The 25,297-nt window shown below is 42.6% G+C and overlaps 1 protein-coding gene across 4 annotated transcripts in view; it reads left to right on the forward strand.

The window, feature by feature from the left end:
• Positions 1–1,205: 1,205 nt before the first annotated feature.
• lats2 (large tumor suppressor kinase 2) overlaps positions 1,206–25,297 on the forward strand; it is a 39,473-nt gene continuing 15,381 nt past the window's right edge. For 2 of the 4 annotated variants that reach the window (XR_004221052.1, XM_012956267.3), the window contains exons 1-4: positions 2,305–2,625; positions 5,711–5,920; positions 8,335–8,870; positions 25,099–25,231. Coding sequence is in view for 3 of the 4 variants with exons in the window: in XM_012956267.3 (XP_012811721.1) it covers positions 8,526–8,870; positions 25,099–25,231 (478 nt within the window). In the remaining variant the exon portion in view is untranslated. 4 annotated transcript variants of the gene reach the window in all.

Below are 25,297 nucleotides of genomic sequence, written 5' to 3' on the forward strand. Positions count from 1 at the left end.
TCTTATCACAAGCATTACAGAGGCAATGTACACACAGTCTCAAGGTTAACAACTCCCTTATAGCCAAGCTGTAGCAGATATAGAGCATTTCGCCCATCAGGCAGCAAATAGTTAAACAACAAGAGTTTGTAGGATATCTTATCAACTAACTAACCTGCATTGTACAAGTGCACACAAGTGTAGGAACTACAATAGCCCATACAGTGGTGTCTGAAATTTTGCAAACCATTTTGCCCTAATACTAGATAATGAGAATCCCATTAAACAAATTAGTCAAAAACATAATGTGTGTTCATTTATCTCTTGAGAAAAAGGACCCTATGTTACATTTTGTGTAGGGCACAACTATGTGAACCTTTGTTTTTAATAAATGGTGTGCCCCCATTGGGCAGCAATGACTACCACTAAATATTTCCGAGAGCTGATGATCAGTCCTGCAAATCAGTTTTTGGGAATTTTAGCCCATTCCTGAAATCAGAACAACCTCAACTCAGGGATGTTGTCAGGCTTCCTCGCATAGACTGCCTGCTTCCGAATTTTCCACAACATTTCTACAGGATTAATATCAGGACTTTGACTTGGCTGTTCCAAAACATAAACTTTCTTCTGTTCATCCATTCTTTGGTGGACTTTGTTTTTAGGTTCAAATTTGCTGGTAGAATTCCTTTTTGCATAGCAGTGGTTTCTCCTTGCAACCCTGCCATGCACACCATTGTTTTGATAGTGGACCCATGAATATTGACATCGGCCAATGCCAGAGACTACTTTAGTTCATTATAGGCCATTTTTATTTCTTTAGATCTCCCAAAATGCTTGCTGTTGTTGTGACTTTTGTTTGCCACCATTTGTACATGACCTGCCTGACTGATGGAGTCCAAATTCTCTATAATTAGTTTTTCAACCTTTTCCAGCCTGAGCAATAACAAGTGATTTTTGGAGGTCCTCAGAAATCTTTTTTGTTTCAGCCATGATACATGTCTCTTGCATTGGCGGATTTGCAGGACTTCTACAAACTTTTGTTGCAAAGATCAGACTTGGATAGTGAGGAGCCGGATTTCCGTTATGTAATTAACGCCGGGCATCCCACGCTCAAACCTGATTATCATCCCATTGATTGAAACACCTGACTCTCATGCATTTGGCATTTGTAAGTGCATAAAAAATGTAAGTAACTAATTAATTGGGTGCAAGTTAGTTCCACGTGCAAGCAAACACGCCTGCAAGCACTATCTCCTCAAGGCAAGTGAGAGGTGGCAGAGGCTAGTACAAAGGGGTGTGTATTCAACAAAATACCTTTGTGGATTTCAATTTTGAGCTTTGACTTTATGTTTAGAAATGAGACCAGATTTTCACATACCTGTTAAATGGAAATAGTGAGCACATTAGGCATGAGATGGAAAGAGAACACACATAGACAAGACTAAATAGCCTCTTAGTGGGTTCTCTGACCAATGACCCCCTTGTAACAAAGTCTCTGACCAAGGAGCCTATGTAAGTTTACTACTCTGCACTGGGCCCCTCTGAAGGTTTTTGCAGGGGGGTTGGGGGCAGCACAGAGTAGTTACACCACTGCATGTGGTGCTCCAAAGGATTTTTATGGTCCCCAGGCTCCATAGACTTCACTTCACATAGACTCTACCAGATATAATTGGCCCACTACTTGTAATAAGACAGCACTGCCTTAGAGGGTCATATAATTAGTCCAAACAGTGTATAGAGTGATATTATAGCTGCTGGCAGGGGAGAGGGGGGGTTACTAAGCAAAGCCATATAGCAACCTGTTTTTTCAGAGGGCACTGAGACGCGTCATTACAATAACAAGATAGCCACAGGGAGCTATTATGATAGTTTACAGTCCATATGGATAGGTGTGACAGCATTGGGGTAGAAAGGGTTAATGTACTCAATTAAGGATGCTGGGGGTGGTAAAGAGATACTGACACCAAAAAATTAACCCCTTTTTACATCTATCATAGCATTGTCTGTATGTTAGTTATAATTTTAGCTTTCCAATTGGTCCTTATTTATTTTTTATACTTTTTAAATGATGTGCCTTCTTCTGACTCTTTCTAACTTTCAAATGGGGGTCACTGACCCCAGCAGTTACTTTTTATTACTTATTTTTCTGTTTAGGTCCATCTTCTATAAACATATTAGTCTCTGGTCAAACCACTCCTTGTGCTGCTCAGTAATTGAAACCCTAGCAGTGTCAGTATCACGTTAATAGATGGGCTGGCGCAAATGGGCTGTGAAGACGCTAAAGCTGAGGGTTGGAAGGGTTACAGAAGGCAGAATGGTGCTGTAGAGGTGAATGGTAGAAGGATAAAGCGCACAGCCATCAGGCGGCCTCTGTGGTAACTTTGAGAGCTCAGCACAGAACAAGTTAATCGCGCCACAGGCCGGAGAGAGGGAAAGCGAAGGATTCCCGGGGCCACGCCCCCTCACACACCGGCCAATCCCCGCTTCTCCACGTCGATGACGCAGGCAGGGGCTCCCACGTGACCGCAATGGAATGCAAACAATGCGGCGGGCGCCCAAGTCCAACCCGCTACATTCTATCGGCGGCGGCGGCGGGGACGGGCGGAGAGCGGAACCGTCTGTTGGCTTGCACCGAGCGGAACTCCGGTAAACTGACTAGTGCTAGAGCTGCGGGTGTTGGGGGGAGGGCGCTGGGGTCCGGGGGAACAAGCTAATGACACGTATTGTCCGTGCGCGTCCGACCCCGAATGTTCCCTCAGGAGCAGTGACAGCATGGCCCTAGCCCCCGCCAAGGCTCCCTACCACTTCCCTACCCTATGCCCTGTGCTTTGCAACTTTTCCATTGGGCTTCATAGTGAATTGTTATAGTTCTGACACTATTTACCCCTCTGCCTCCATGTGCTTGGGTTAGTTAGTTAGGGGTCTCAGACCCTAGCAACCACAAATATCTGTTGCTCTGTGAGGCTACACCGTTATTGGTACTTATATCTCTGTTTGAAGCCGGCCATCCAAGTTCAGATTTTAGCCTTCTTCTGATGAACGTTTAGATATCGATCGTATGTTTAAATGCAACGAACTAATGTTAGGGCTGAAATTGTAAGTTAAAGCCCTAAAAATATCAAATCAGAGGAATTTCTGAACATGAAATAGTTGTCAGACACCAATGGTAGGAAAGTGACCCCCCCCCAAGCGCGCCGTCACATACACCCCAAGCGCGCCGTCACATACACCCCAAGCGCGCCGTCACATACACCCCAAGCGCGCCGTCACATACACCCCAAGCGCGCCGTCACATACACCCCAAGCGCGCCGTCACATACACCCCAAGCGCGCCGTCACATACACCCCAAGCGCGCCGTCACATACACCCCAAGCGCGCCGTCACATACACCCCAAGCGCGCCGTCACATACACCCCAAGCGCGCCGTCACATACTCCCCAAGCGCGCCGTCACATACACCCCAAGCACTAACATTTTCTAACCTGTCCAATCGACTAAACGACTGATCACCTCGGTATTATTGGGATCATTTGGAGCCCACATACAGTCCAAAAATCAAACTACATTTACGCTTATATCACTGCATTATGGGCAGCTTTAGCCTTTCCTCTTCCACTCTGTCATTCACACCACTGCCTGGTTGCTAAGGCAAATTGGAGCCTAGCAACCAGATAGCTTCTAAAAATTCAAATCTGGAAAGCTGCTGAAGAAAAAGGTAAATAGCAAAAAAAAAAGGACCAATTGCAAATTATCTCTGCATATCACCATCTATGTTAGTGATGCCCAACCAGTGGTATTGCTCACCATCTCCTTTGTTGTTCCCAGTCTCCAGTGCCCATTTTAAAATCTCTGGCTTGGAGACAAGTTTTGGAAGCACAGTCACAGTTTTTTCCCAAGCAGAACCCCCTATCTCTGCATTACAATATGTATTCTTGCACCATGTTGTGCCACACAAGTTTTTTTGTTTGTGCAGCCTCAAAGGGCAAGGTCCTTTAAATAGTGAGAAGGATAGCTGCATGGCAGGGCTGCTGCTTTTTTTTCCAGGTTGAACATAAAGACAATCCCATGATTACCAGGAAATACATTCCTACATGGCTATAACCTTTTCAGTCCTAAAGTTGTTTTTCTGCTCACATATAGTTTATCCCCTCAAACTAACCTGCCAATAAACAGAAATGAATCTGTCTGTAATTGCTGCCCTATGCAATGGGACTGTACAACAGGGAACAGGCATGTATGGCAAAGTATTGGATTAATATGGAGTTACATAGAACTGTGATTGGAGTAAAGGCCTTAGCAGTTTGCTGTTATTGGATACTGGGCAATTCAGCTAAATGTTTTCAGACCACAGGAACCTATCTACAGAGGTCTAATTGTGGCTATTGTCAATTTTCCCACAGTCCCTTCCCAGAGGCTATTATCCCCCCACTGCTACTATAGGCACCATCTCTCCCTACTATACCTGCTATCCCACAGCCCCAGTCCCTTCCCAGAGGCTATTATCCCCCCACTGCTACTATAGGCACCATCTCTCCCTACTATACCTGCTATCCCACAGCCACAGTCCCTTCCCAGAGTCTATTATCCCCCCACTGCTACTATAGGCACCATCTCTCCCTACTATACCTGCTATCCCACAGCCCCAGTCCCTTCCCAGAGGCAATTATCCCCCCACTGCTACTATAGGCACCATCTCTCCCTACTATACCTGCTATCCCACAGCCACAGTCCCTTCCCAGAGGCTATTATCGCCCCCCCTGCTACTATAGGCACCATCTCTCCCTACTATACCTGCTATCCCACAGCCACAGTCCCTTCCCAGAGTCTATTATCCCCCCACTGCTACTATAGGCACCATCTCTCCCTACTATACCTGCTATCCCACAGCCACAGTCCCTTCCCAGAGGCTATTATCCCCCCACTGCTACTATAGGCACCATCTCTCCCTACTATACCTGCTATGCCACAGTCCCTTCCCAGAGGCTATTATCCCCCCACTGCTACTATAGGCACCATCTCTCCCTACTATACCTGCTATCCCACAGCCACAGTCCCTTCCCAGAGGCTATTATCCCCCCACTGCTACTATTGGCACCATCTCTCCCTACTATACCTGCTATCCCACAGCCACAGTCCCTTCCCAGAGGCTATTATCCCACTCCCACTATAGGCACCATCTCTCCCTACTATACCTGCTATCCCACAGCCCCAGTCCCTTCCCAGAGGCTATTATCCCCCCACTGCTACTATAGGCACCATCTCTCCCTACTATACCTGCTATCCCACAGCCCCAGTCCCTTCCCAGAGGCTATTATGCCCCCACTGCTACTATAGGCACCATCTCTCCCTACTATACCTGCTATCCCACAGCCACAGTCCCTTCCCAGAGGCTATTATCCCCCCACTGCTACTATAGGCACCATCTCTCCCTACTATACCTGCTATGCCACAGTTGCAGGACCTCTGGCATTTTTAGCTCAAAGCATGTGGAGAGTCCCTGCTCTGGGTAATCTTAAGGGATTTCTCTTTGCATTTCTATCCATCTGTTAAACATGTGGGGTGTGTTTTCTCTGGTGGAAGGTGGCTGCTCTCCTTCAGTAGGAAACAACAATAAAAATAAAGCCCTGTGCTTGGCTGTTTAGGCCCAGATTATTTCCTATGAATGGAAGGCACATGGTTTTTTTTTTGCCTGTGCTTAGGATCTCTAATCAGACTGTAAATTCTCCCCAGCCTGGAATGTGCCTCTGTGACTGAGGAGCTGACGCCAAGAGGAAAAAGGAGGCGGCAGAGGAGGAGGAAAAGCAGAACTTCCAGCGCTATCCCAAAGAGAAAGGGAGCCGTCCTATTTCTGTGTTTCCCTATAATCTACAAAGGCTTATTCTGTGGAAATGTTGGGAAGAAGGAGACAGCAGCGCAAGGAGCTCAGGGAGACCAGCAAAGGTAACATTCAAAGCTCCTGACTCTTCTGCCTGGACTTTTGTTTGGATTGGTGTTTAAAGCACATTTGTCAACACTCTGTAAACATCCTCTAACTGCTCGGGCCTTCTTAGCACCCATGTGTTGGTGGGCCCCCGAGTAAATGTATTGGAGTTTGACCAAGGATAAAAACCACAGCAATTTCAGCTTAGTGGAATTATATAATTAAAGGAAGAACAAAATTGTTTTGCTTCAGCTGAACTACAACTGTCACCAAACCCTCTTTCTCTGGCTGGAGGTCAGCAGAAGCTGGAGCACAGAAGGTTGCCTTTTTGGCACCCAAACCGTCTTGTTTTTTTTAATAAAAATTAAAGTAAATGTCATGCTAAGGAACTTTTCAGGCTCCAAATTCAGGGAAGCCTGTCTCCCAAAGACTCAATTTTAATCAAATAATTCAGATTTTTAAACATGATTTCCTTTTTTCTTTATTTTTTTTTGATCCAACCCAATATATAATTGATTGTTACTGAAGGAAACAATCCTATTGGATTAAACTAATATTTAAATGATTTTTTAGTTTACTTAAGATATATGGAGATCCAAATTACAGATCCTTTATCTGGAAAACCCCAGGTCACAAGCATTCTGGATAACATGGCCCATACCTTTATACACTGATACATATTCAGTGATTTTTAACATTATTTGCTTAACCTTTCCTGTTGTCTGATTCTGGCTTGAAATAACCTGGCAGAAGCCAAGCTCTTGAAATCTGTCAATGAGTTGGCTTCTGCTTCATTGTTTCAGGAGTCAGGACCAGGAACGCACAACATGTAAACAGCCCAGACAGATACTGCTTTTAGTGGTGATTATATTTACAAATGTTTGGGGGAAGTGATCTGTTGTAATAGTGGATTTAGAAACTGCTTTTCTGAGTCACTAGACTAGTGCATTCTTAGCAGGTTATAGAGAGAGTCCTTTTCTGATGTGATTAAATACAGCAAGAGACCAGCCATGTGGCATTGGTGTAGTTGTAATCTTCACTTGAGCCAGAAGCCATAGTTGTACCCCTGTTACACAGAGTGGGTGTCTGCACAGGGGTGATTGGGTGCAGTTGGAGCCCATTTATTATGAGCCTATGATTAAGTACCTCATGGTACGAAACGCGTAAGGCTTCTTGTTTTTACATATGGATCTAATAAAATTTATACTTTTTTAATGTAAACTTCCATTTGGCTGCCTTTTTCTACGTTTTGAGGAAAAAAAATCCGGAGTGCCTGCCTGTTTCTATTTTTGATTTCCTATGATGGAGCCCATTTATTACCCTGTAGGATGTGCGCATTGACCGTTAATGGGTTTAGCATCAGGAGGAAGTGTGTAAAGGCAGCGGTGTACATGCTGCTTGTGAGCAGGGAGCACCAGTACCAATGCACGTGGAAGAATGCAACCAGATGTGGCTATAACCTTCCTCGCTGACCCGTTACCGAGCGTGTGGAAGTTACTTGTATGGGTGTAATTGAAAGAAGATGTGCAGGAAATCCATTTCATAGGTGTATGAAATTCTGGGATTATGTACCCAAAGCCCCATGTGTAAATGTGACGGTTACATTTCCTGCTTATGGGATACTAACTTGTGTTGGGGACCCTAGCAGGCCTCGCCATGCTCCATATTCACCTTAGTTTTGTAAAGTAGCCTAACAGCGTGCTCCATCGGGTGAGTGTACGTTTCTACAGCCTGTATGAAGTGGGAACTTGGTGGCTGCATTGACTGCCAGTGGCCGCTATGGTGTGGTAGCACTGCCGTCGGTGAAATGGCTGTATCCAGCTGCTGTCATTCCTTGCAATATGGCAATTTTAAATTGGTAAATAACATTATCTTCTGTCATGTTGCTCCGGTGAAAAGATCTGATTGCTATGATTAAATCAAAAATCTGATTGGTTGCTTTTGGTTAATTCCATCAGTGAGATTTAGTGCTGAGAATCTATAAATCGTCTGCTGTTAACTGTCCCAAGAAGGATTAGCTGTTTGCAAATGAGATCACGATCTAATAGGTGCCCATATCTGCTACCAAATGGTAACTGAGCCAAGGACGATGCCCCATGCGTGTATAGGTTTTACTCGTTTCAACTTGCTGGGTTTTTTTCCCCACCATGCCCACTTTTGATCATGTTGCATGTCATGCTGCAGGTAAGGTAGTTGCAGTTTGGATAGTGGATAAAAATGTGGGTTGGAGGTCCAAGTGCAAGTTTTAGATCTGGGTCAGGTCTGGGTTTCAAAGTTGCACATTGTTACATTTTGCTTTTGGGCCCTGTGTGACTATACAAGTCGTATGGACCCTATTCTAGGGAGGCCTATTGCTGAGAGGCTATAGAAGGCCTAATTTCTGATAATTAAATTTACACACTCATCACACTAACGTGTTTAATTTTTTTTCCAGGCTGAAAATAAGGATGTGTGACATAAATGAACCACAGTGGTGCTGTGAATTTAGTCATTCGGCAATAAGAAGAGCAACCGACCTGTAGGCGTCATGCGTCAATACTGCAGATGTATAAACATGGACCATTTTCCATAGAGCGTAGCAGCACAGCAATAAGAAGTGTATGTAGAGACTAAACTGAATTAGCCATGAGGCCAAAGACTTTTCCTGCCACAACGTATTCTGGCAACAGCAGGCAGAGACTGCAGGAAATACGCGAGGGATTAAAACAGCCCTCGAAACCTCCAACCCAGGGACTGCTTGTTGGGCCAGCCCAAGAAACCCTGCTGGATCCTAAAGTTCTGCAGAGCAAAGATGGTGCCAGGCAGCAGCAGCAACAGCTTCGCCAGCCGGCAAAGTTTGCACCTTATCAAAAGGCTTTGCGAGAAATCAGGTACTCCCTGCTGCCCTTTGCCAACGAATCGGGGAATGCGGCAGCTGTGGAAGTGAACAGGCAGATGCTACAAGAGCTGGTGAATGTGGGTTGTGACCAGGTAGGCTCTTCATCTTTAAAATTAATCTTTAAAATGTGGACTTGCCACATCCTACACTCCGTGGCTTGAATAATACTACAATAAAGGGCACTAGAGTGCTTGCACTCTTAATGGGAGAGACAATAGGATTTTATTTTGCTCCTTATTGAGTGTTTTACTGTTTTACTACCTGACAAGGACCAAACATGGAGCAGCTTTAGTTTCCCCGTTTAGCTCAATAAATAACAAAAAACATTGATTTTTCCTGGTTAAAACAATAGGCAACTAGGCAAATAACCATTTAAATGCTAAAAATACTGAAAGTTTGGTTAAAAGCCTTAAATAGGAATAAGTTAGGGGTTAGAAGATGTTTATCTCAAGCACTGATGAATCTGCTTTGTACAATGCCCTGAGCCAACGTAGAAAGAGTCAAACTCATTTGTTATGTGCAGAGTTTCAATGTCCTGTTAGACTGTTAGGTTGGTCGTGTTTGGCGGCAGTGGGTTGGTGCTGCCAAATAAATTGTAGCATAATAGTAACTAATGTTTCTATGACCATTGGGACCATGATATGAGATAAGGGAACCTGAACAGATTGTATATTGGAAAGAGGGATTTAAACCTAAAATATCTGCCAATCCTGGGGCAGGGAAATGTGCTGGCGCTGGACTAATGCTGCATGACAGTCACTTATGTTAGAGTTACCTCCACCTTGTCATTGATTTGGATTGTGATCCGATTCCCTTCCATCTTTATAGAAGAAAATGATTGGCCACACTGGGGCAACCCCATTTGGAAAAGCCATTCTTGTAAACATGGTCGTACATTTACCAGTGAAATGTCATATTGTTTTTGGCAAGTGTAGGTCGGGCAGATAACCCAGACAAACTAGGGCATAAGTAAAAGGACTCAGAAATGAAAGAGAAGTTATTCAGGAGCCTGGAAACATCCTTATGTTAAGAGCACACAATCCCATAAAGACCCTTGTAACATGAGTGCTTTCTGCATGTGGAAGGGGAGCCCATGCTCAAAATTTGAATTAGAGTTTTACATTTTCCTTCCCTGCGTGTCTATTGCATCATATATATGAAAGTCATCATTCTATATGTACATATACACTGTACAAGTTCCTTCCTCGGGGGGCAGAGGGGAGAGTCGGCAGCTTAACTCGGCTAATCCGTCTGCATTCCTGCGCACAGTAGGCTGTATATGCTTCAGCTCTCTGCTCTGTTTCAGGGGGCCACATCACAGACAGGAGGCATTCACACTAAGCTGCAGCTAGCCAGAGCCTATTTTATCTTGTCATCTCCATTACATTTTGGTCTCGGAATTCAAGGCTTAGCTTACTTTTATTTTTATTGATGGCTATCTAAAGTCCTTCGGTCTCGCCTGCAGTTATAATTTTGTTGTGTTTAAATGTAGCAGCACCCAGGCATATTAAATGGTTTTACCTAATGGGCTATTAAATTAGGCCTCTGCTTATGAGGTGTTTTTTTTTTAATATGGCATACTATATATATGTTTAAGTCATATTTAGGTCCTGTTTTACAGTTGACAGTTAATTGATTTTGACTTTGGAATGTGTGATGTCATATAATTGGGGTGCCATTTTTTGAACTGAGGGAGGCTTGGGTATAAAATCACTAGTGTGTTTACTTGTGCTTTTTCCTTGATAAAGGCCCTAATGTGGACAGAAATATTGGATGTACAGATACAATAATAATAGTTTATATATATATATATACAAAGGATGGCACACCGCTACATAACATATGTCGGGTGCTCGGTAAAAGGTTCCAATAGTATAAAAAAGACCATCAACACCAGGATTTCTTGTGAAAAAATCAAAACATATATTTAAAGTTGCATAAACGGCAAGAAATCCCGGTGTTGCGTCCTGGTGAGTGCGGTTCACTGTCTGTGTATGTGTGTGTGTGTGTATATATATATATATATATATATATATATATATATATATATATATATATATATGTATATATATATATATATATATATATATATATATATATATATATATATATATATGTATATATATATATATGTATATATATATAATATACCTTCAGAAACGGCACTCACGGCATAAAGTCCAACCATAGATACTTTATTAGACCTCCATATCTACGCGTTTCGATCTGCTGGGGATCGTTGTCAGGCCTTTAATATTCTGTAAACTGTGTAGTTATAAATGGAGCCTGCGGCCTTGTGTTTGTCATAGTAATTAAGGTAAAATTGTAGCCTTACTGAGCATTAGCCTTTTTGGTTGCTGGGGTCAGTAACTTAAAGGTAAACCACCCTTTTAAGTGGCTTGTGTATGGCTAGCTAATAGGAGGAAGAAAAGGTGGACCTAGGAGCACAAGTGCATTTTGGCACCAAGCCTGCTTGTCACTGCTTTCATTTAAAGGAGAAAGAAAGGCAAAGTCACTTGGGGGTGCCAAAATGTTAGGCACCCCCAATTGACTTCAATCACTTACCTTTTACCCCGGGCTGGTGCCCCTGTTAGGAGAGAACAGCACCAGCCCGGGGTAGCTGCAGCGCCCCTAAATTATATTTTATACAATGGTTATAAATGCATAGTAGACTGTCAACAGTAGATCTTACACTTAGGGGCAGATACACTTAACATTGGCCACCTGTTGTGGGGCATGAACCTTTTTTTCAGCAGTCGATTGCTTCGGCTTGCTGCCAAACGACATTAAAAAAAATGTTTTTTTTCCACAAGGGAGTTTTTGAGACAAATTAAAGGCTTGCCAGGTTTTGGGTGGCGATCTTTACATTTTTGTGTAGGTAAGTAAATCTGCCCATTAATATTACTGTGGCACCCTTAGCCTATCTTTATGATTGCATAAAGGCTTTTTGATCATTGATGCCATTAGCAGGCTGTTCTGCTCGCTGCCTGTCTTGATTAGGGTTTGAATAATTTACATTCATGGTCTGTGCAAGAGTCTGATATTGTTACCAATTTCATCGACTTGGTAACCTGTTGCTGTGAGTTCCCCTTTAACTCTGTAGCCCTACGGGAAGTTTTTCTGTTTAAATTTCAGCACATGTGTGCTATTAAGTTCATGCAATGAAGAATGCAGGCTTACACAGGCAGAGGTAACTTTGCTGAAAATCCTGCTTGGATTGTGCCCTGTAATGAGAACTGAGCTCAGGAGAGGAGCTTTTGAGAAAAACCATGTTTCTCCAGCAGAGTGCACATTTAGAGCAGAGTTTCTATGGAAACCAACAGTGCCACCTCTTCATTGGCTGCTAGACTGGAGGGTGTGTTTGGAGGCTGTTCACGGATTAATTTTTTTTGTGGGGGTTAACATGTCCTTTAAAAGCTGGAAGCATGCAACACCAGGTCTGTCTTTCTGGCATATGGTAACATATAAAGCAATCAATAACCGATACAAGAGGTGAAGCCCTGCCCAAAAGAGCTTACAATATACAAAGATCATGGGTACTGCCAAACAGAGCCTCCTATAGTCTGCCAATCCACATAGGGGCTACAAAATAACCAATTAAAGCCTTTTTTGGTCACCCCCAGGAACCTTTATCATGCTTGTGTTGCTCCCCAACTTTTTTATATTTAAATGTTGCTCACAGGTTAATAAGGTTGGGGACCCCTGCTTTACAGATTGCTTAGCAGCAGGTTTACTTACAATCTTGACAATCCAAAAAAGGATAAGGGGTTTCTTCATGTTGCGAGTCTGGCTTCATTTGTTATTTCAAATGATTTATTTGCATGTGGTCACACCTCTGTAGCCTGTCCCTATGAATTCTTTCTGTAAGGATGTGGCCAATACAAATTGGTCTTCAGCCCTGCACAGAAAGTAGCACTTGCCACAGTTACCCTGGACAGAGAAAAGCTTCAAACATTCAATGGATACAGCGAGTAGTGTGGTCCATCAGCACTCAAGTTGTGCCCCTGTCAGCTGCTTGTGGGCATTTGTTAGCAAATCTATTATTTTTTTTAGCTTATCTTTCTATTGGCGCCCATACACGGGGCGATCCTTCACTGTATCTGACCATTCAGCCTGTGGGCCACTTGGACAACTTTAATTGTCTGATGATCTGAATCATTAGAACTGCAAAAAGTGAAGTGGAGCAGAAGTTATTCTTTAAAAAAATAAAGAGATTAATTGTTACAGTTGGAACAATTGTTAGTCGGAGACAAAGTACTAAGTAAAAACCAAAAGGACAGTATTTTACTTAACCTTTTGTCACGTGTCTGTAATCGGTATTGGTATGAACCATTATTTGACCTAGTTGGGTGAGCCAGTATATCAGCATAATATTCAGGAAGAAAAGTGTCATTACAGGGACTTTTTGGATTTGGAAATAAGAGACTTTAATGTGTTCTTTGATCCATGCGTAAAAAAAGTGCATGTGATGAGAATTTCTGAAATGCTTGCTGTGGCACAGGAAACTCCCGCACAATGGGAGCAGGGTGGAACACTTTATGTATTTTTGGTTTGCAATTGAGTTTCAAATTCGGTTAACCTTTCTGTCTCTTACTGCATTTGTTTCTGTCTGAATATTGTCACGTTGTCACGTAATGACACAACTTTGTAGTTTTTGCTCTTGGCAATCCTATTTCCCTCTGTGTCAGACTTTAGATATCAGAATTCGTTCCATTTCCAGTTCTCGATTTTTTTTAGATTTTTTTTTTTTAAAGCTTGCACTTTACCTTTACGTCTTATCTCCATATATCATTAGGTAACAAATATTTAACTTGCTAAATGTGATTGCCATGGGTCCACTGAACAGGCTGCTGCCCCAAATGCCTAGGATTACCAACCAGTGTCATGTAGAGACCCCAAAATATCATTAGCCCTTACTAATTTCCACATTGGACACTTGGGGAAAAAAAAAAGTACTGTGTGTCTGGCATGTAGACATCAACGTGTCCTCAGAGGGAAATTCCTAGCTCTCTATTTATCAAAGGATGAAAATAGAGGAAACTGTATTTTCACCCTTCGATAAATATCACTATAAAAATCCTATAAAAATGAATAGAAAGCTGTGAAATGTCCCAAAGATGAACTGTAGCTAGCTGTATTTTCATTCTTTGATACATATGCCCTATTGTTTCCATGTCTCTGGGGCCCTACTGATACAGTTTGATACCTCAAGCAGTGAATCCGCCATCATTTCCTTATAAAAACATAACTGTAGACATTATAAATCCTGATTAGCTAAGAACAAGGCATGATTGCCCATTAGGCGTGTAGGCTTTGTATTTATCTCCCTGTGGGATCTGAACAAGTTTTGGCACTTTTAGGGCAGCTTAGATTTTGCTATAGATGACTTAGCATGCTTAGTTCTGATTGAGCCAATTCAGTCCTAAGGAAGAGACAACGCCTCCTTGTATAAAAGCGTAGGAATGCTAGTAATTATCCTGACATGTTTCCCCTGACATTACGGTATGCTGGTGTAGCTATAAGGAAATTGTCCCCCCCCCCCCACAAAGCACACGCTTCCAGGACCACACTGTTCTAAGTGTACTGGAAGCTTTATAGTTGGAATGCAAAATACTTGCAATTAACCCCTCGGGCTGCAGCGCACGGTGGGAGGCCTCTGAACAGTCACCTCTCTCATTCTGGCCATGCAGCAAATACTGTAGATGGGGCCATGTCTAGGTAGCTTTCCTCTGGGTATTCCAGTTTCCTCCCACACTCCAGAAACATACAGGCGGGTTAATTGGCTTCTGATAAAACTGACCTTAGTGTGTGTGTGAATGTGATAGGGACTTTAGATTGTAAGCCCCACTGGGGCAGGGACTGATGGGAATGGGATAGGGACCTTAGATTGTATGCTCCACTGGGGCAGGGACTGATGGGAATGTGATAGGGACCTTAGATTGTAAGCTCCACTGGGGCAGGGACTGATGGGAATGGGATAGGGACCTTAGATTGTATGCTCCACTGGGGCAGGGACTGATGGGAATGTGATAGGGACCTTAGATTGTAAGCGCCACTGGGGCAGGGGCTGATGGGAATGTGATAGGGACCTTAGATTGTAAGCTCCACTGGGGCAGGGGCTGATGGGAATGTGATAGGGACCTTAGATTGTAAGCTCCACTGGGGCAGGGACTGATGGGAATGGGATAGGGACCTTAGATTGTATGCTCCACTGGGGCAGGGACTGATGGGAATGTGATAGGGACCTTAGATTGTAAGCGCCACTGGGGCAGGGGCTGATGGGAATGTGATAGGGACCTTAGATTGTAAGCTCCACTGGGGCAGGGGCTGATGGGAATGTGATAGGGACCTTAGATTGTAAGCGCCACTGGGGCAGGGACTGATGGGAATGTGATAGGGACCTTAGATTGTAAGCGCCACTGGGGCAGGGACTGATGGGAATGTGATAGGGACTTTAGATTGTAAGCTCCACTGGGGCAGGGGCTGATGGGAATGTGATAGGGACTTTAGATTGTAAGCTCCACTGGGCAGGGACTGATGTTAAGCTGGCCATATATGCATCAATAATATTGTACGAAACGAGGTTTCATACGATATTCGGTGCGTGTATGGTGGATTGATGAGACAACCAATATCGCAAAATCATTGAATATTGGTCATCTCATTGATCGAATGGGACAAAAGATTTTGATTCAGCCTTAAACGCAGCCTTTGCTTGGGTGCCTTCAACAGCGCCTGAACAAAAGCTGTGTTTAGAGCTAGGGGTAGAATTCCTGTTGTTTCTTCCTCCATATCTGGCTCATCCCTGAATGTCAGTGGAAGGTATGAACGAAAGACCATAATTGTTACGTGTACGGCCCTCTTAACTCATGTATAACCTATGTAATGTGCCTAGGAATAAATAAAGAATAATAATTTATAAGGGTATTATTAATCACTGAGGAACTATGTGACCGTATAAAAACACAGTTCCTTTATACAACACAGGGCCGGTACCAGTTGCTGATTCATTATCGTTTAAACCAACTAGAAGCTAGTCGGCTCATGTACGGTACAAAAACAGTCATCTTTACGTGTCATATTCTGATCAGTCTAGACCACAAATCCAGTTTGGGCCATGAATGCAGTCCAGAACCTACTAAACTGCAAGGGCCCTTATATGATCCCTTTTCTAAACTATGGTGCATCCACTTTGTATTATTCTATAGCCCTTGGTTGTTAGATGATTGAAAGATCCCTCTTTGTTATACATTCATGTTCAGTAATCTAGTAGAATTAAGTATTAAACAACTGTACTTTTTACTTTAGGCTTAATTCTAGTAGATACTGCATATCACCACCCGGATAAATGAAAATCTTCCTAGACATACATCCATGTTATGTTATCAAAAGAGAAGAAAGCGAAAAAGAAAAAAATAGAAATGTGGGTATTTTTTTTTTTCTAGAAAAAAAACACCTTTTAGAACCAATGGCCCCACGAAGCATTATTTATGAGCATGTTTTTTACAGGTTACTCATAGCTTTTTTTTGTTTGTTTGTTTGTTGCTTGGTTTTAAACCCTCCTCCTAGCTGCGATGGCCTCTGTTTCAGCTTCAGGGGTAGAAAACACACAAAAACATACAGAATATTGACTGTAAGAATGAAAAGCTGGATAATTATATTTGTTATGTTATGTTTACAATAATGTAAGTCAAACTGGAAATTTGACGGGGATTGAAAAGTCGACAATCCTATAATAAAGAGGCAAGAAATGATTTCCATGATTTCAAACTGAGGAAGTTCCCTCTCCCCTGTCTTCCTGAGAGTTAGATCAGTACAACAGTGAGGCTGAGATCTGTGCATTTCTGGACTATATCTTTGTAAACAACCCTAAAGCTGGCCATACACCAGCAGATCCGCTCGCTTGGCGATGTCGCCAAGCGAGCGGATCTTCCCCCGATATCCCCACCTACGGGTGGGCGATATCGGGGACCATTTAGGTAAAAAAAATAATAATCCGATCGTTTGGCCCTGGGGCCAGACGATCGGATTATGTGGGCGGCAATGGGGCAGTCGGATCGGGGACCGCATCAACGAGCCGATGCGGTCCCCGATCCGACCAGATTTTCTAACCTGGCCGATCGAGATCTGGCCAATTTCAGGCCAGATATCGGTCGGCCAGGCCGATCTGCTCTCCCCATACACGGGCCGATTAGCTGCCGAATCGGTCCAAGGGACCGATATCGGCAGCTATAGTCGGCCCGTGTATGGCCACCTTAAGGACCAATCGTCAAGAGACCCAGCAGTGACATCAGTATAATGATTTGCTGTGTCCCTGACCCCAACTGGATATGCGTATTTTCTGAAAGCCAGCTACAAAAATTAATTTATCTGGCCTGAAACCTGAGTATTCTGAAGGTATTTACTAGATGCCAACCTAATAAAAGATCCTACAGGGACGTCACACAACCTGATGCTCTGCTGTGTGACAGAACATTGGCCATACTGGATAGTCAGTTTTATTTGTTATAGACTAAAGGCAAAGACAAATGGAGCTACTTAGTAGCAGCTACTTGTCACAGCTACTAAATACCAGAAAATACCCTGTCATAGACAATACTGAGAATTGCCTCTGGTAAAACACAGCATTCTCTGTTTTTGTAGCTGCTACTAGTAGCTCTGTGTCTTCACCCTTAAGATACTGAACCATTGCTGAATACAGACTTGTCATCTCGGTTTTAAAGTAGTTTTTCCCAGTATAAAACCATTTCCTCTTTAAAACAAGAGTATCATAAGTATCAGTTACATTAGTCCTCTCATTTATATTAGAATAGTACTAGTTGCAACTTTTCACTGAAGGGACCACTTTTTTATTTTTGCAAAATATTACTTTTGTTATTATAAACTCAATAAATTCAAGGCTGCAAACTCCATTTGATATGGTTGCCACCTGGTTTTTTTTTTTTTTTTTTAACCTGGCAGATAAAATGGTGCTTGATGCCAATGTAATTATTAGAGAAGAAGGTCAAAAAGGTAGGAAGGTTGTTATTTTCTAGAAAAGGCGGCACTTTAATGCCATGCAGCTCAAGACAGTAGTAGAACCCTTAGGATGAAGACACACTGAACTACTAGTAGCAGCTATTTTTTCATGGCTACTAAACAACAGCAAATACCCTGCCAAAGACAATATTGAGAATTGCCTCTGCTAAAACACACGTAGGGAAAATGATCAGTAAATTATTAGCATTGTCTATTTTAGTAGCAGCTACTATTAGCTCTGTGTGTCCTTCACCTTTAGGGCTGTTACACATGGCAAGTTGATGTTCTGTTAAGCTGGCCATACCCCCCCCCCCCAACCTATCGTTTACCTTTACACCCACCTCACGTCAGTTGTTCCTCTCCTCTATTAACAGAGAATGTAACATAAAAGACTATTTTGTTCCAACCTTCGGGTGTTCAGGAGCCTACAGCTGCTCCCTAAAGGATCGGGTTTGGCCTCCCTGTGGAATCTTCATCTGGTCAGCTATGTATGAAGAATTTCAGTCATTTTTCAGTTGCAGCTCTGTGTGCAAATACCTTGACCTTGGAATATTTTCTCTCCATTAATCTAGTGTGCTCAAAAAATTAAAAGTGGACAAAATGACATACATACACATATATTTATTTCTCCTAACTTGTATGGGCTGATTTATTCAAAATCAAGGATGATTTTTATGTTGTAAAATGTGTTAAAGCTTTTTCTTTCAAATCGTTATGGCAAAAAAGCAATTATTGGCAGCTCCCCCCCCCTTTTTTTTTAGCTGCAAATTTTTGAGATTTATCAAATTAAACAAAAAAAAGTAAACTTTTGCTGGTGCTTTTTAGTTTTGGTGTTTTTGTGTATTTTTTCACTCACTCAAGAGTTACCGCATTGTTAATGGCACCTCTGTTCCAACCAGGTTACTGGGCCCATTAAACTGATGTTTTGTGGCTGTAAAGTGCTAGTAGCAATGCTGTTGCTTGTTTGCTGTCTTTTGGTGCTTCCTTCTTAAGACTAGACTGGCACAATAGAGTGTTGAGTGTGCAACAGATGCATAGTAGTGCAGAAAGGCAACGGGTGCATCTGTGCATTCGTTCTTAAGGAACTAGAGGTGTTTAGTAGTAGAGGAGGGGATTTTCCATACATTCTTCCATTTGTTTTTGAACTTTAGGATTGTAAGATGTGATTTCATCAACTGGTGGAATTTTTGAGTTTGAGATTTCACAATTGGAATGTAAGCTGATGAGTTGTTTTTTTATTACCTTTCAGCTTACAGGAGAAGGAAACCCATGTACAGAAGTTAGGACCCCTATAGTGGCCTCCACCCTCCCAAACCATGGCACACCGCTGCTTCCCCAGCACAAACCCCTTTGCCCTCGCTGTTCTCAAAGTACAGTAGTGCAGTGGGGTTTGTCACCATGCTTCTTTCTTGGATATGTTCAGGCACAGTTGAAGCTAGGTCCAGTGTTTGGGGAGTACAGTAATGCAGTTGGGGCAGGTAGCCACTCCTGGGGTCCTAACTTAGGTCCTTAAAGGAGAACAAAACCCATACACCTAACATATGGTCCTGTAAGGCACAATTGTGTGAGATAGCTTGCATGTTTCCCTAGCAAAGGGGGCCACCATGCCAAGTCAGGGAGTGGTGTGTGGAACTGGTATTCCAGTTCATTGACAACATTACCTTGAAATAAATGGGGTTTGGAGGCAGAAATGGAAAATGGCATGCGTAACTAAGGATAGAGTTTTTTAAGGATCCTTTTTGAGAGTGAGCCCAAAGCCCTGGGTTATGTCAGATTGCAAGGAAATCTTGAATGGAAAGCTAGTAGGGTGCAAACAAAGTAAAGTAGACAAGACAATAGAAAAGGTACCTTATTTTTGTGATGTGCGGGTCAGAAAAAACTCTACCCACCTTAACCCGCAAACTGTCTGACCCGCACCCAACCCAAAACCTCCATGGTTGCCCAAATTTCACCCCTATCCCACTTGACCAAAGGTTAAACCCGTGACTGGACTCCGCACATCGCTGCCATATTTATATATAGGAATTTGTTATCTTGAGAAGGTTTAGCCATACAATACAAAATACAGGGAAATGAAACCTTTACTATAGGAGAATGTGGCGGCAACATTTCCCAGGTGTCCCTTGCAGTGGCTAGGGCAGGGCTCATGCATACTATAGTAATTCATGGAAGCCGTACTGCTCGCTCTGGCAAGTTCAAAGGAAACCTACATGGAGCCCAATAAATCAAGTCAAATGGTAGAATGCCTGCTTTGTTTTACCCCAGGGCAATAACCTTACAACTATGCATGTCTTTCACAGGAGTATCCTTGTTTTAATAGAAACATGTTTAGTGTAAACTAGCCAAACAAACACCCTATATTGTTTGCTAAATCCCTACTGGGTAACTCCTTTCAGCGTGGGCGCTCTGTGCAGAAATAATCGGTTGTCAAGTGAAATATACTTTCCTTTCCTGTTCAATAATAAATTGCATTTCTACGTGTCTGAGGCACTCGGACTCACGTGCAAATCCCATGGAACATACCGCAGTGCACGGACCTGCGCAACCTGTGGGGCAGGGTACAAAGTGCGAAATGCATGGTGCAAGGGCAGAAATCTAATTATAGAAAGGCCACCCATTGTGGCAAGCATCTGTCTCCCAGGGTCAGGCTGTGCCATCTTAGTCAGGTTGCACTCCCAGCTATGTAGCTATGTGTCCAACGCGCAACATTTACAACTCATTCTGCAAAAGAATTCAGGCTCCAAAGATAGCCGCACAATCTTCTTATATAGCATAGTTACCCTTTTAATATATTTTTAAATTAAACATGGAGTTTGTTCTCCATGCGTTCAGATGTGGTATGATCAAATGCAACAATTTCTCAGGGACCATCCTGTGATCTATGATGCCAACAAGTACAGTATTTTTGTTAAAACACATGGGTGGCCCTCATGCATTCCATAGTATTACGCAGCAGAGTTTTAATACAGAGGTGAAAACTGAAGTGAAAGCTTGATTGGTTTAACCCAGGGGTAGCCAGACCTTTTTCATCGGCAATCTGCCGATGACCAAGGATGCGGAAGTGCGGCGTGAATGCGTACGTATGTATTCACTCAGCACTTACGCATCCCAGGCTTCATCACAATTCCACCAGAAATCCACGGGGGATTGACTGGTGAACTGTGATCGATGTATTGGCCACCCCTGGTTTAACCCAAGCTTGACTGGGTCATTGGTTTACCAACCGTTGCTGGGTCAATGCCCATATATATATATAATATATATATATATATATATATATATATATATATATATATATATATATATATATATATATATATATATATATATATTATTATACATGTATCCCAGGGTTGTGTGAAATACCCCATTGAAATATTTTCTCACAAACCTTCTTGCTCACAAGATATCTTCCATGTTACTTTAAGGTCATAATCCGTGCAAGATATACATTATCCCTACAATGGACAGTGCTGTTTATGACCTGGTTTGACTGAGGACATCTACAGTTGCTATAAGATCCTTGGGTTGCTAAGCCTTGACACTAATGGCCAGCCCACTGGCAGCTTAAAGTAATGCTGTCATGGTAAAACGTGTTTTTTTCAAAACCCATCAGTTAATAGAGCTTCTCCAGCAGAATCCTGCATCGTAATCTGTTTTTCAAAAACTTTAATTTTGAAATTTCACATGGGGCTAGCCATATTCTTCATTTCCCAGGGTGCCACAGCCATGTGACCTGTGCTCTGATAAACTTCAGTGGCACTTTACTGCTGCGCTGCAAGTTGATATATCCCCCCTCCCAGCAGCCAATCAGCAGAACAATGGGAAGGGAGCAAGATAGCAGCTCCCAGTAGATATCAGAATAGCACTCAATAGTAAGAAATCCAAGTCTGGCTTGGGACTCCTCCAGTTACATGGGAGTAGGAGAAACAATAGGTTAACTGAAAGCAGTTCTAATGTGTAGCGCTGGCTCCTTCTGAAAGCTCAGACTCAGGCACAATGCACTGAGATGGCGCCTACACACCAATATTACAGCTAAAATCAATACATTTGTTGGTTCAAGAGTAACATTTTAAAAAGCAAAGTAAAAATAAAGTAAGGCTTGGGGCTGTAAAAAGAGAAAACATTCAAAACCTTAGGAAATAGTAGAAATTAGAACTTCCATTTTTAAATAGTGGGAGGGGGCAGTGCATGCTTAGTATTCTGTTTTATTTTCATCTGGATCATATTTATAAACCTTTCAGAAGACCCCAGTTTGATTGTAGAATTAGCCACACGCTCGCCCTCCCATTACCCAAACTGAAATCCACAGAAAGTAATCAGGTGACCATACCTATAACAATAAAACTCTAGCTTCACAAAACTATAATTTGTTGGCTGCCAGGGTCAGCGACCCCTATTTGAAAGCTAGAAAGGCTGAAGAGAAAGGGGAAAAAAAACTAAAAAATTGAAGACCGACTGAAAACTTCCTGAGAACAGGACATTCTATAACAAACTAAAAGTTGACTTGAAGGGGAACAACCCATTTAAGTCTTTTTATCCTGATATTTATTTTTTATTAATCAATGGAAGCTTTTACTTTTCTTAACTTTTCAGTTTAAAGGGGCAGTATACCCGTTTGTTCAGTGTAACTAAAGAGGGCTTGTGCCAAACATACTTTGTGCCTCTTGTGTAAGAAAATTCTCTCAACCCATTATGTCTACAAGCGCAGTGAGCAAAATGCAATTTCCGGTGCAGTGGCCATGTTTTATCCCCCTTGCAGGTTGCCATAAATGATCCCTCTTGTCTTTTATATAAATATTTCTTGAGCTAAACTGAGAGATTTTGCTGAATAAAGTCCATACCATTGAAGTTGAAAGGTTTCATCGCTAGGGTTTAAGACAAGAATGAACCTTTTTTTTTTTCTCAACCAATTTTATTTTGCATTTGAGAGGACAGAAGCTCACACTAGCACTTCCCTTCCAATATATACAGTTCCTAGAAATCTGTCTTCAATAAGTAGGTATGAAATGTTGACTTTCCCACAGGAGAATGGCAAGAATGAGCACGCTCCACAATTTATAGACCGTCCTCGTAATTCTGCTCGTCACACATGGTCTCAATCTAGATTTCTTCTTAACTCCGTTCCCCAAAGGATTCACTAGTATTCAGAAAATTCACCCTTAATAATCACTGTGCAGAAGAATTCCATTGCTATTGCAGTCAACAGCAGGGTAGCGTCCATTGCGGTTGTGTCTGATGCGTCAAAACGGCCACAACCATGGCTAACATTTTTTCAGTGGGGGTTGCGTCTGGCATTGAGTAGTAAAATGGCATTAGTTTGTGCTGCTTTTGGTGCAGGTCTGTTGCAGCTATTGACACAACCTGCTATGGGAACCATGGAATTCTGGGTAGCGTTAGTTCCAGGGTTTGCCAGAATAGGCACACTTGTGCACGATTCCACCACCACGGCACGTAGCACATCTATACAGCAGTACAAGGAAAGCTCCTTGAAAGGAGTAGTTAACTTTTATTATGATGTAGACAGTGATATTCTGAGACAGTCTGTAGTTGGTCTTCATTTTTTTATTGTTTTTTTTACTTAGCTTTTTGTTGAGCAGCTCTTCAGTTTGGAAACACAGCAGCTATCTGGTTGCTAGGGTTCTATTTACCCTCTTAACCAGAATGTGGCCTAAATAAGAGTCTGGGGGCTAAATAGAAAGATAAATAATAAAACCGTAGTAAAAACGATATAATTGTAGCTTCACACAGTATTTTTGCCGTTGGGGTCAGTGGCCCCTCATTTGAGAGCTGGAAATTAGGTGAACCAGCCCTTTAATGAATAACATTAAAAAGTGCAATGTTTGTATCTAATGATCTTTCTGTCGGCCATTCAGCCGACTGCCTGGTTACCGGGGTTAGTGAGAGTGATGAAATGTCATTTCAGACTAGAGAACAGCAGAACACAAAGTTATACACACACCAACCGTAAATTCCTAGAATCCCACCAGCGTACATCATGCTAGAGGAACTTGCCCTTAAATCAGAAAATGGTAAAAACACTTATTTGCTTTTTGCTGTCTGTTCGCCATATGTGATTGTATATAATGTTTAGCCGATTATTTTAGTGGTAAAGTATCACGGATAAACTATGACCTGATTAGGTTTGGATGTGGGCAACTGGAAACAGGCCGGTGGGAGTTGGATACAGCAGGAGTGGCACCCCTTAGTTTGGTTTTAACCGTGAGATCCCACTTCTATACCACTCCAGTCCCCTGCAGAGCCTTCCTTCTCTGTCTTGGACTGTGCCACTCACTCCCCAGTACAGCCCCACTCTCTTGGACCCCATGATAAAGGCATAAGAAGGCTTGGCATCCATCGTATTTGGCCTCTTGACCTCTTTTCTCTGGCAGCTAATGTTGGCTTGGAGCAACTGTGCTGGCTCTGGCCACTAGAAAGCCAGAGACAAGATGTCAGACAGATATAGATGGCAGCTGGCAACGTATGAGTTGGGGGCAGTATTAAGATTAACTGGTTTAAGGGGGGAGGGGGCTCTGCAGGGAAAGAGGGGTTTAGGTTTCATTCTGCCTTATCTTGATTGAAGTCCATAGAGTTACTGCCCTGTACCAATCAGCTAAGTTGGGAAGGGTAACAATATGATAGAACAGTTGGAACTTACTTTTGCCCCTGGTGCAGTTAACATTAGCATCCAGTTAGCTATAGGATATGATCTGGTAAAAAGAAGAGTGATTTTAGGAAGAGCAAACTAGGTAATCCACAAGGATGTTCAGCTGTTTAGTTTATAAGTCCGGCAGTTCTGTAACTCTAATTATTTAGGCCTTTAAAGTTTGAGCATTTGAGTCTGATCCAAAAAGCTTGCCCATACACATAAAGATCTGCTCAACCGGCATCATCACCAAATGAGGGGATCTCTGTCCCTGGGCCTAAAATCAGATTATTTTGGGGGCCTGTGTACAGTTGAAGGCTCCAGACCTTATCCATGGCCAGTATAGCCTTAAATGGATGAGATTTTCTGCAGAGCCCAATTGATATGAAAACAAACCCTGATCACATGCTCAACAGAAGGTGATGGAATTGGTCAAATACCAGTTCAGTCAAGCATGGGCAAACTGACAGTGTTTGGGATGTGTACTTTTGGGGGAAAACACTGTATTATCCCCTTATGCTGATTTATTTATTAATTAAAATAATTTCTTAAGTTGAAAAATGTTAACATAATTTGACTGCACATTTCCCGAGCCAAAATCCTGGAGAGAACATTGGTGTCGCACAGTTACTATATGCGCTTTTGTTTACCCTTAGGAAATGGCAGTACGCGCTCTGAAGCAGACTGGGAGCAGGAGCATTGAAGCTGCTTTGGAGTATATTAGTAAGATGGGTTATCTGGACCCGAGGAATGAGCAGATTGTTCGAGTGATCAAGCAGACATCACCAGGTACGGATATAGCACACACGTGGGTCAGAACACTCTGTATTGGAACTAACTTGCCTCAAAGGAAGG

This window comes from Xenopus tropicalis, chromosome 2 (assembly GCF_000004195.4).
Source record: "Xenopus tropicalis strain Nigerian chromosome 2, UCB_Xtro_10.0, whole genome shotgun sequence".
Lineage (NCBI taxonomy): Eukaryota > Metazoa > Chordata > Amphibia > Anura > Pipidae > Xenopus > Xenopus tropicalis.